This window comes from Ruditapes philippinarum, unplaced genomic scaffold, assembly GCF_026571515.1.
Source record: "Ruditapes philippinarum isolate M1 unplaced genomic scaffold, ASM2657151v2 ctg3265_1_1_1_1, whole genome shotgun sequence".
NCBI lineage: Eukaryota > Metazoa > Mollusca > Bivalvia > Venerida > Veneridae > Ruditapes > Ruditapes philippinarum.
Window position 1 is genome coordinate 400079 of NW_026855611.1, and position 13678 is coordinate 413756.

At 31.8% G+C, this 13678-nt stretch overlaps 1 protein-coding gene across 1 annotated transcript; it reads left to right on the plus strand.

Annotated features, from left to right (window-relative positions):
- Nucleotides 1-749: 749 nt before the first annotated feature.
- Nucleotides 750-10494, plus strand: LOC132743880 (heat shock 70 kDa protein 12A-like). Its single transcript, XM_060732459.1, has 6 exons — nucleotides 750-889; nucleotides 2517-2668; nucleotides 5606-5827; nucleotides 8066-8222; nucleotides 8409-8543; nucleotides 8939-10494. Exons 1-6 carry the CDS (start codon nucleotides 751-753, stop codon nucleotides 9865-9867), a joined length of 1734 nt encoding a protein of 577 aa, XP_060588442.1. The 5' UTR covers nucleotide 750; the 3' UTR covers nucleotides 9868-10494.
- The last annotated feature ends 3184 nt before the right edge of the window (nucleotides 10495-13678 follow it).

Sequence of the window (13678 nt, forward strand, 5' to 3'; positions counted from 1 at the left end):
AAATATCATTTTGTTGCGTAAATATCCAAACGTCATACTAAATGCAATTTTTACACAACATGTACATCCGTGGTAGTTGTAGTAAATTAAAAAAACATTTTAACACTAAATAGTTAGTATAATCCTTCTTAAAAGTCAAATATTGACTCAGTCAATCAAAATATCTGAGGTTTAACACAAATTTGAAAACTTTTTGTTTTTATTATTTCTTGTAAAAATCCACAATGTTCATTTAAGTATATTGTATGCGTGAAATCCAACATTTTGTGTAACTGGTATATTTTGTGTATATAATTGTGTTCATGTGCATAATTGGTCCTATTTCAAAACACAAAAATTTTATGTAACGGACATTTTGTTATTCAAGAGACTACCTATAGCGTTTTGCAAGTAAGAAAAATATATTTGCTAAAACATTAAAATTGTACATTTCTAGCACAAAAATACATTTCTTCTAATTTTTTGATAGATAACATGATATTTCATAGTAAAAGTAGTAATTTAAGTAAGATATAAGCCTCAAACTGACCAATAAGTAAAATTTTGAATTCCCTTCGGCACTACGCGCCTCATGAAATTCAATATTTTACATATTGTACAGCTTTCGGCTTATATCTTTTACATAAACTTTTTTAAAAAGATGATCACCGACAAGAACCAGGACCGGAGTAACATGTCTTCACAAAACTTCTTGTTCTCCCTATAGCTAACAATAAAAACATATTGACAGAAATTTTGTTTATACAGGCAATGAGCTCGTTAGTTGTGGTAGCCATTGATTTTGGGACAACATACTCAGGATGGGCGTTTTCATTCAAGTCTGATTATGAACGAGATCCGCTGAAAATAACAACAATGGTCATTACCAACACAACTATACTATCTAAAGGTACAATACTGTTACCTTCAGTTTATATGTTTTAAATATAGAATGCTAAAATTTGATGACTACTGTCTTAAACAAAATTGTTTAAGATCAAGATTTTCCATTCCTTGTGCAACTAATATATACATAGTTTATTATCTAAACATATGTATCATTTGAAAATACATGCCATTGGGTCTTCTAAAATATACATCGACAATTTGAAAAAGGATATTTGAAATGAAACATTACGTATTTAGTATAGTCATATGACAGTCATTTCGTTATACATGTACATGTACTTATCAAATTACGGTTTCCGTTATGACTTTTATATTTGCCCGCGCGAAGCTTGTCCGGATCATGTCTTAGTATAAATAATTATTTGGTAATATCTCGGACAATCATAAGTGTTATGTGTTTATAACTTACACAAATTATACATTAAGTGATTGGCTAGGGTGGTTGTTATCAACTTTGAACTGATGTTCAATATGATAGTACGATGCATAACATAAATTCAATGGTCATTGCTTAAAGTTAGTTGATGAATTTGTTTTTAAATATTCATTATTTTGACATAGTATGTTGCGCATGAGGAACTTGCAAAATAGGATACCTGTTGTCATACATTATACCGTACATAAATGTGTTACTTCTTTACTTATAAAAGTGTCAGGATTTTAATTTATATATTATTCATGAAAACATGATCTGTCCGACAAGAAAGTATAAAGTGTCCGTCTGAGCTGGTTCTATTAGGATAATGACGGACCCAAAATTTAGCGGCGTGTTCAAAACATGCAATAACAAACGTTCTCAGAGTTTTTTATAGAAATATTGTTAATTCAACAATATGATTTCCTTCTTCGTTGGAATTTTACCATTTTTTTAGTAAAGTGTTGTAATATAAGAGAAGCAGCACACAGTGATTCGGTACTCATTGCATTATGACCTCCCAGTCATACCTAAACATTGTACTGACTTTCAGTTCGCTAAATGTTGCGGGCTGACTGATCTGTCGCAATAATTCTATGAGGTCCTTACTATTGTGTACTATCTCGTTATAAATTGAACATTAATACAAATATCTATTTTGTAGACAAAATATCAACGATGCGACGTTGCTCGTCCAGTCGTTTATTTGCAATTTTGATAAACTTATTAAGTCATTAGGTTATTGAGCTATTGGTATGTCTATTGCCCTATTGGTATCATATGCCCCGTCAAATTTCTAAGAAATGGGTCCTCACAACACTCGGCTTTTAAAGGATTAATGTGTATGCTCATATGTAATTATAAACATAAATTGGAAAAATAACTTAGCAAAATAAGGACTAGTTTAAATTGGCATTCTCAAATTATTCCTAATACTGTAATTATAATGTTTCCTTCTGATACAACGACACTAAGATCACGTCTTCTGTCGGCCTTTACCCTCTCACGTCATTATTTACGCATATGTTCCAGTAGCATTACATTTTCATTATCATTTAACGTCGGATTATTTTCGTTATATATCAAAATCTCTGTAAAATAATTCTAAGTCAAATGTCAAAATATGTCATCAAACAAAAGTCCTTGACAAGTGTTTCTATTTGCAGGATGTATTTTGTTTCTAATGATGCCCAATCAAAACAATTATTTTCAGTTCCAACGTGTATTCTTATAAATTCTGATGGAACAACGCCACATTTGTTCGGTTATGAAGCTGAGGACAGATATGCTGAAATATGCGAAAACGGGGAACAACAACAATGGTTCTTCTTCAAAAGATTTAAAATGATGCTTTTTAGAGAAAAGGTATAATATTATATGAACATGAATGCCACATATGTAATACATGCGTACACATGTACGCGCGCACGCATGCAGAAATCTCTCCATTCATGTCTATCTTCCTTTCCCTGTCTGCACAGACGGGGCAAAATGAAACACTCTCTGAGTTATTAAGGATATTTCCTTTGACGTTATTACTCTTCCCATAAAATTTGAACTGGTCTTTTAGCCATACAACGACTAACTTTCGTGCAAGGTGAAATTTTTTCTGCCTATTTTGTGGTATGCAGCTAAGACTAAATTCTTACAGAATCTGGAATCATTGAAAACAAGAAATTATATATTAAAATCTCTAAGAAAGTGATCACATGTAAACAGAACGTTCGACGTATGAATTAATAAGTGAGTTTTTTTATAAAATAATCGTCATTACTTCATATGACGAAGAATACACTTAACAAATCGTATAACTGTGCACGTATAAAAATCAAATTTTCTCAGATCCTAACAAACATAGGTCTCTGAAATTTATACCAAGTATAGTACAGATATGTGCAATGATGGGTCTCGATTTTTATGTCAGGGTGATTCGTATTTATTGAGAAATAGCGATGTGTGCAAGATTTAGCGAAAGCAAATTTTATAATGTGTTTATAATGGGTGCAAAAAGGTCAAATTCACTAAAATACAAACATAAAACATAGGATCACCGATAGGGTATAATACAACAATGAATTCCAGGGCATTATGTCACTGTGATTTTAATATTTGCTTTATTGAATTTCGGTAAAGACTGGTTTATGTCGATCTCCGTAACGCGTTGTACCCAGTTACTAAAAGCAATGCAAAAACGATATTTTCATAAGTATAAAAGTATCAAGAAAGTTTGTTTTTAGTTTTAAAATAAAATCTTAGTTAATATGTTAATTTAAGAAAATATTATGCAAATTTATTTTCAAAATGGGCGCCCGAAATGCAAATTCCCTTGCATAAAACTTCTAGACGGCCATTTTTCTTTCAATTGCAAAAATTCTGCCATAAATTTATTTTTTTGGATGTCTTAAAGTTTATTTTAATAGAATCCTTGATGGCCAATAATAACTTCATTTAGCGCCAGCCTGTCATCCTCACGTGCACTTTGTTGTTTATGTCATGTCGCAGATGAACGCGCACAACAAAAATAACCGTAATTTCTGAATATAGCATTGTAAAAATAAACCATTAAAACGATGAATTCCAAAATTTGGGTAAAAAATGTCAAGTAATAAAAAAGTTATTTACATTTAAAAACTGCACAGTTATAAGTTTTGTTAAGTGTATATAAGGGCTAAATGAAACAGTATGCGTGGGAAAAATTGAAACAGTGTTATAAATATTAAGAAATGATCTTCATATTAAACATCATAAGGAGTTTCCGCTTTGCAACTTTAACCTCGGCTAAAGGCAGAAAAGAACTAACCCCACATCAAACATAATAAATTCGTTAAAGTGCCTGTGCATGCTTATGAAAATTTGGGTCGAATTATGTTTACTTCCAAACAGAAATAGAATGACATCAATGTTTAGATTTGAGAACTATTAAAGGGGATAATATTTAAGGAATGACCTCAGTCCGTCCATCAGTCCGTCCGTCTGTCCGGAAGTCCATCCGTCTGTCCGTCTGTAACACTCCATAGTCTTCAAACCGCTTTTTTAAAATAACTAGGCACAAGTGATTTCCATAATGAGACGATGGGCAGCGCGCAATAAGTCGGTTGCTACCCCCAAGGTCAATGGTCATACTTAAAGGTCGTGTTAAAGGTCGTGTACGCTCCATAACTTTTTGTTCAATCGCTGAAAGATTATTTAAAATAACATGGCACGAGCGATCACCAATTATTTTCCATTATAAGATGATGTATATAGCTGTTATACCCAAAGTCGTCTTTACAGGTTCAATGTTAGAAAGTCTACATTTCGTGTCATTACACATTACAACATTACACCACTGCAATGTTTTAAGATAACTTGGCAGAAATGATCTCCACCATGACACCATTTGCAGAGCACAATTATCAAATCAATATCCTGAAGGTCAGGGTCACACTCAAAGATCCAATGTAAAATATATATTCTTATGTCCACTCTATAACTTATTGACCATTCAAAGGTTTTAAAATTACAAATGATCACCACCATGACACTATCTGCAGAGCTCAACATCCAGGTTGCTTCCCCAAATGTCAAGGTTATATGTTCTTCATAACTTTTTGACCATGGAAGATTCTAAATAACTTGGCACAAATAATCACCATCATAAGACTATGTGCTTATGATATGCATAGCACAATATCAAGATCATGGTTGGTAAAGGGTCAAGAAGTACAATTTCATTCACTGCGGAAGGGGATTTAGCTATCCTTCAGACTGCCTTGTTCTTTTTTATAGTTGCCATAGCCATGGGCAAAGTTAATGACTCGAGCATTTATTATCGCAGTGATTTATTTAAAATTTTAAAGTGAAATTGGAGTAAAGAGATCAAATGACGTAAGAGAAAAAAGATTCATAATCCAGCTGGTCCTATTGAAAATAACGGTTGGTTTTGTTTTGTTTCGTTTTGTCTCCCCATATCTACCTACGAATTTAGTTAAGCTATAATCTACTTCAGTGCATATAACATGCCAGATATGTCGAAAAATTGTCTTGTTGACATTATGTATGGCTTAATAAAGCCAAAAAATCAATCTGATAACATGGTAATTTTTTTATCTCTCAATACATGCTTCAGTTTTGTTTTGGTGGTTAATGCAGTTAATATAAAAAGTATACATAATTCATTTCGCGGGTTTGTCCGGACAGTGAACTTGAAATTAATTTCATAATTAATGTGTTTCAAATCTTTAAGACATTAATTGTATATTATATCATATGTATTAGGAAGATTTGAAGAAATTAATTTTGTATGTATGTATTATGTATTAGGGCATGACAAGACGTGATACACTAGAAGATGAGACTGGTAAGAAACTTCCGGCAATGACAGTTTTCTCGCTAGCAATTGATTTCTTAATGAAGGATGTTGTTGATACTCTAAGCAACCATGTTGATAACATATTTATTGTGTCTGATATACACTGGGTGCTTACTGTTCCGGCGATATGGAACGATGCAGCTAAACAGTTCATGAGAGAGGCAGCACAACAGGTATATTTCATCAATCATATTTTATAATCGAAACGGATAAAACTATTTAAATAAGTTAAACGCTTTAAGTGTAAATGAACAAAGAATCAAGTCATTAATAATATGTCTATAGATACATACCAATATGTTACATATTTCCAAACTTGTTCATTTAAGTTGAGCTTCTACTAAAGAAGGGAACTATTCATATAACCCTATGCAATCACTGTCCTCTATAGTCGCGAACTGTCGCGGCCTTATCTTAATCAAGAATATATTTACATAGTTATTTCCATTATTTGCATATTTTCTTTTAATACAAATATTTATTTTACGAATCTAAGCTGATTTGAATAATTGACATTACACCGCCTGTCAATCAAACTGGCAGTGGTCTCAGAGATCGTTATCAGTTCCACGCTAAGATGCCTGCAAAGTCCATCATTTTCCTTAGACAAACTACTTGTCTAAGACAATGGTGCAGAAATGATTCAGTTTGAAATTTTTTAATTTTCTGTCAATTTAAAGCTTTTTTATCTAGTTACCAAATATACTGACATATTGACAGTAAGTTAGTTTATTGTACAAAAAAGTCAATAATTTTCTACATATGGAAATGATAAATACGAAACATTTATCCTGACTATAACACAATGCATTGAAAAAGGGAAAGGTTTAAAGAAATCCACTTTTTTATTTCTATTCTATCTAAAGTTCAATAAATTAATATTAAATATTAAAATAGATCTGCTTAATACGAAACTAATACCATCATGACTGATGTATGTGAAGCTTTTTTTAAGAGAATAATGTTGTATTGTCGTGAATGTTAACAATACATAATCACAGATCAGAAAAAGTTAGCAAGGGCATGCAATTTTCTGAATCAATTTTTGCAATTCATGAACAAATTAATTTATTATCAAAACTGAATTTCGCACATAAAAGGTACCCTGCGAAACTCTCCATACTCGAAGAAAAAATCACAAGCTAATACCTTTTTTACAAGATAACTCACGATCTTACACCAAATTATCTTTCGTCTCTAGTCCCGCCATCCGTAGGCAATACTTAAAGATATAACTAGGATCAAACCGTACGCAGAACAACGCTTTAAGATCCCCCTCTTGCCGTCCGTAATACGGGACTGGAATGAAATTCTTCATCATCTTTCAAATATAAATTGAAACATAATCTGAAATGTCCACATTATTTATACATTGGAAATAGGAAACTGCAAGTTCTACACACACGGCTTCGCACCGGATGTAGTTTACTTAAACACCATCTTTTCAGAAAAAAACATTTCTCAGTCAGAACTATGTAGCTGTGGTTTTACTGAAACTACACACCACTTCTTTTTCATTTGTCCACTTTACAATGAAATAAGAGAAAGTTTCATGAACATCTTATCAAACTACTGTACTTTAACGTTGCAAACACTACTATATGGCGACTGTAACATGAGTGATAATACTAACTGTAATATTTTTTCTTGCTGTTCAAGATTATATCAGCAAGAGCAAAATATTTCCGTAATAACGATACCCTTCTTTAATCAATGCCATACTGTTAGTGCCGTCTGGAAATATCTTCTTTTCTCTGCTCTCTTACTTCTTCTTTTCCTCTCCTTTTCAGATAGTTTATTATTTTACAAAACATATTTTTTAAACCTTCTTCTAACAAACTACGAACTCATATGTTTTGTATATGACATAAAATTCATTCTTATTAAACAATTACTCATTGTGCTTTCAAGCATATCCATGTACATGCATAGACACACTGCCAATATATAGCAAATAAAAACTAGGATAAGACCTATATAACCATCAGCTTTCGGTTCTGATCCTTTTTCATTCATTTCATGTGTTGTAAAGTTCTATAGACCCCTGTAAATTGTAAATGTGTATACTTGTTTGAAATAAACTATGTTTAAACTAAAACGTCATTAATACGTGAATGCAGATTTTTTTACTTGAAAATACCTTTAAAATACCATAATATATTTATACATTGAATAATAGATCTTCTATTCAACAAAACCATTAAAAGCATCAAAATTTTAGATAAACAAAATATATATAAGGTAATTTCATTGATTACATTAGTGGCAAAACAGTCTTGTCAAAATATCGGTACCGTATTTTGTCTATGGATTTTACTGACCGGGCCACGTGAATCAGTGGGCGGAGCGATCCCTTTTCTGGCGTAATGTCAATTACTTCATCAAGTCTGATTAACCTTTTGATTTTATAGGCTAAGATTCCAGGAAAGAACCTCAGTTTATGTCTTGAACCTGAAGCCGCATCTATTTATTGTCGTCATCTTCCAGTGTCAAAGTGTACCAAACAAGAAGTTACATCTATTTCTCAGTTTTCACCAGGAACAAAATATCTTGTCCTTGACGCAGGAGGTACTCTTCTTACATGAATTACTAAAACGAAACGCTTAAACCAACTGTTTTCTAATTTGATAAACCTGTCAGACAAAATGTCTTTGTATTTTCTTTTAAATGCGAGTAATATGCCTGATAATTTTCTTTTTTATTTTTAAAGAGTAAAGGATTTTTGAGTGGTTAATTGTTTGTTTCCTTTAACAGGAGGAACGGTTGACATAACTGTACATGAAGTAACTGACAATGGAAATTTGAAAGAACTCCATAAAGCAAGCGGTGGTGATTGGGGAAGTACCAAAGTAGATGAAGCATTTGAAGAGTTTCTATCAAGTATTGTGGGTAGGTAACTCATATTTGACAAAAAGAAATATTTTACCGTAAACCATAATCTTTGAAAAATCATAACGTACACATAAGGAGTAAATATATAACAGTAACTGTCATTTTTACGGCAAGTGTTTTCAAAAAAGCTTTTAAAGCTTCCTACTTAATCCGTAAAATTATTTTATGTCTTCTTTCGTGCAAATGAAAAGAAAACGAATATTCTTTAAACTAACTTTAAATTTGGATATTTTTTCGAAGGTGTTAACTCAGACTTCTTTTAATTATATACTTTTCATCGTTGTATGAACTAATATGTCTCAGATTGTACTTATCAATACCATATTAATATAATAGCAATGATATCAAATTAACCAAAATTTACTTTACTTTATCAATCAATCGTTTTACAGGACCGGTTGTCATCTCAAAGTTCAAAAGTCAATATTTGGAGGATTACATCGACTTTTTTCGTGAATTTGAAAGCAAAAAACGCAAACCTATCCAATCTAATAGATCCGTGACTCTCCGTTTCCCTGCTAGCCTTTCTGACTTATGTCCTGAATTCAAAGGAACGGATTTAAAGGAATTAATACGACAGTCTAGATTTGAAAACAAAGTCCAGGTTTTACGTGATAAATTGAAGATCGATGGTGGTGTTTTCAACGAGATTTTTGAACCAACCGTTCGCAAAATAATAAGTCATGTTGAAAATATATTGACGGAATCTTCAGTTGATGGTTGTGCTGCCATTCTAATGGTTGGGGGATTTTCTGAATCATCGGTGTTGCAAAAGAATGTAAAGTCCACATTCAAAGATCAAAACGTTATCGTTCCAGACGACGCAGGACTAGCAGTCTTAAAAGGAGCTGTCATCTTTGGTCATAAGCCGACAACAATAACTGAGAGGATATGCAAGTATACATATGGGTATGGAACAACTCATACCTACAGTGATAGTTGCAATCATCCTAAAGGAAGAGTTGAAAAGGATGATAATGGTGAATTACGATGTTATAATATCTTTCAAATTTGTGTAAAAGCAGGGCAGTCTGTCAAGGTGGATGAGGAACAACCAGAAAAAATATGCAATCCTCTTACCGATGATCAAACTGCTATTGGTTTTAGTATATATGCATCCTTATCAACAAATCCGCAGCTTACTACAGAAGAAGGATGCGATCTCATTGGAAAATTGAGGGTGCCTATTTCGGACACAAGCACTGGTACAAACCATTTCTTTGGAATAAGTTTTATTTTTGGAGGAACCGAGATTGTTGTTAAAGTCGTTGACAAGGAGTCAGGTGAAATTATGCTAAAATCTGTCGACTTTCTTGGATAGAATGTAAACAAACTGAATCAGAACACTTAAACATACATTACAACTTTTTATTGTTTAATTTGTTCGTATGAAAATATGTTATTTTCTTTAATCATATATACTAAATACATGTACATAATTATAGTTTTGTTTTATCACTTAAAGCACACTGTGGTAACTACACAAGCCTTACATAATATTGGTAAAGATTGCTATTTACATATCATATACCTTAATTTAGTTCATTTTCTGTCGTGGACGATAATCATTTGGATGGCATTTCAATGCACTTGATATAGTAACATCTACATGTATTTGTCTTACTAACTGTAATATAATTACTCTTATAATCATACTTGTAAAGTAGCAAATGCACTGAATGGTTAAAAAAACATGAATGTACTAAACGACTATACTAACTTCAAAAATTATTTTAACTCTCAATTTGCTAATTATGTAGTGAAATGCAATAGATAAGAATTTGTGTCTGAATGATTTTGTCTATTAGTATGCTTCAATTGCATTCAACATTTCCATTTGAGCTACAGCATATGCTTTCATTAAAGAATTATATTATACCTGTATTAATCAGGAGTGTAAACTAACATAAAATATCTACTCATTTATTATAAAATCATGTATAGTGAATAAAAGCAAAATAACACAAAAACAATTGTTTCTGTTGTAATTGCTTTAGAACGATTTTTAACTAAATGTAACTTATTGAATTTGTGTAAAGGATTTGCACTGCTTTGAATTAATAACATAACAGTCAAAGGGAGTGTCATTATTAAAATACCAAACTGGGCTACCAACAGTATAGACTGCACGGATGTGTATCTGGTTTGGCTAAAGGATTTTCATTTTCCGTTCCAGCAGGATATGTGGTTAAAATTATGACCTTTGAAAAAGTAATATTATCTTTAGCCATTAGTCTGGCGAACTCTAAATCAGTACCCGTACGTTTGTATAATTGTATTGTACTCGTTCGATACATAAAACTTAAAGTATCTAGTTATATCAAAATTGGAACGATTTTGTAAATTGAGAGATTAACAATACATTTAGTACAAGCAGTGTTTATTATTCTTAAGACATAAAATCGAAGCTAAATAATCAACATACACACGGGATATTATCGAACAATTAATTGATCGTTGGCTCGTTGGCGGAGAAATTGTAAATACTGGTTCATTATCCAGTTAAGCTATTTAGGCGGATCTACTGCCCAGAAACGGACAAAATATTTGGTACAATCGGCGTTAAATCAACTGACAAAAATCCAAATGGGACCGTCTTATCCGCGGCTCTATACTGTTTGAAGACTTTTTTTATTTAGATATTAAGATCCTATAACTTTTAATTTGATTTTAATTTAATTTCAAACACAACTAAACCGTCTCTGACGCTTCCAAAGGCCCTAAATTCGTTCAACAGTGCTTTTTGCTACTTCATGACAGCGCACTTTGAAATTTGTATCAATGGATTTCTTGCTTCCTTTTGTTAACGAGACGGAGATAATCCCAAGTGTACTTTTATGCGCTAAATTGTGTTTCACTGAAGTTGGATTGAATCACTAACACGATGTCGCGTTTTATAGTTAAATGGTCGTTCTTTTATGGAATACCCCCAATAATATATAACATTATTATGCGCATGACTTTAACAATTAGGCATTTTAAACAGTAACAAATATTTTAGTGGAAAGCCACAATGTTATCTCTTGGAAATCCAAAGTCTATCTGTCCAATTTTTCTATCTTTACAAAATTTCTAAAAATGGTTTCGTTTTACACTGACCAATAGAATGTTTACTTTTTGTTTCATAAATAACAAAATGATAAATCAGGTTTCTATATAAAATAATGTAACATAGCAACATGGAATTTATAACAACAATGATAACCTGCATATTTTATCAGTCATAAGATTTAACAATTTAAGAACAGACAGCTTATTTGACATTATCACCTTCTTAAATTATAAAAAAACTTTTAGCACAATTAATTAGACAAAGAGGAAAAGTTACGTTTATTCTCCCGGTAACATAAGCATTAATTTGACATCTGTTAATATTAAAACATTAGACATTTGTAACTTTAACATATTTGATATTTCACACATTCTTTTGAAAATATGGTCTTTTTAGATAATAATAAAAAAATTCAATTAAAGCGTGCATATTAATTTATTATTTTTGTAAAAGAATTTCGCTGTTTTTTTGCTGCACGAAACTTCTCCCTCAGTAGTTCATAAACACCTGTTCAAAACCTATTGGTCATTATCCATAAAATAGCATAGTTTCAGACTGACAAACAATTGCTTGTAAATTTAAAACAGGCTCAAATAAATAATGATTGTACAAAATAGATGGTTTCAATTTGCATAAAAGTATTAAAAAAAGCATTTACTCTCGATAATTGGGTGGAAACATTGTTTTAATAGTTCACATGAATGATTCTATCAAAATCAAATCATTCAGTTCAATTGTATTTCTAAACTTAGTATGTAGGCAGCCATCTTATTCTGTAGACTGTAATGCTTTAAACAACTTTTTAACACAAGTATCACTCAAAGATAATTTTAAATGAATTTAAACAAAATTTACCCAACGGTCCAGAAAATGTTGATTAAAGTTCATTTCTGTCTAAATTTAAGATCTGGCAGCCATCTTGATCAGCAGTCTTGAATTTATCTTCTTTGTTTTTGTAAAAAAACAACACCAATAAATGATATTACCTATCCATGTATTTTTCAATATTTTTATTAGTCAAAAATCAAAATGCTCGCAACTTCTTGTCTCCCTTTATTTACATTAAAATTGAAGCAAATTTACAAAAAGGTACGGATATATAATTCAAAACTATGATAAGTGGGGTGTGCATTCTTTTGAAACAGTCACAATGAATTTTCATTCCGAATAAGTTTCAGATCAAGTCTTGCATACTATTGGAGAAATGCTTCGGGGACAGACCATTGGAAAAAAGACTTAGTAATAGTAAAACTTTAGTAATAGTTTATGTTATCCTATTGATCATAGTAATTGTTTAAGATAATATTCTCCTATTGGTCATAGTAATTGTTTAAGATTATATTCCTCTATAAATCATATGAATAGTTTAAGTTATAATTGTTCTCCTATTGATCATAGTTATAGTTTATGTTCCCCTATTGATCATATTAATTGTTTAAGATAATATTCTCCTATTGATCATAGTAATTGTTTAAGATTATATTATTCTATAAATCATATGAATAGTTTAAGTTATTGTTCTCCTATTGATCATAGTTATAGTTTATGTTCCCCTATTGATCAAAGTAATTGTTTAACCTTTTACCCTATGAGCATATTGTGCAAAATGGCCGTTTTCATTGGAAGGCCTCCTGTTACAACTTCAAACTGCTATGAAACTATGACAAATGTTTCAATACTAATGAAACTTGGCACAAATGTTGACTGGACCATAGCCTCTGTAACAGCATGCTCAATTTAAATTTTCTATTACCATGGCAACGGGGGTCGTCTCAAAAGTGCAAAAAAATCACTATTTTGCATTGTTTTTTCCATCAAAACTGATTTCAAAGTGCTGCAACTTCTCAATGAATTGAAATAGTGTAAAAGGATTTTCAGCGTCGGTTACAAGTTACCCTTAGATCGACCTGAGGCCATTTTTAGCCTTTCACATGTCCAAAATTTTCTTGACGATGAGGACGACTATCGCCCTCAACCATTCAAGCCCCCAAACTGCACGGGGGGGGGCATCCCCCTTCTGGCAGGCAACCCCTGATGTACCATTTTGATGGGGGTGATGCCGAAAAACAAATCACTTTTT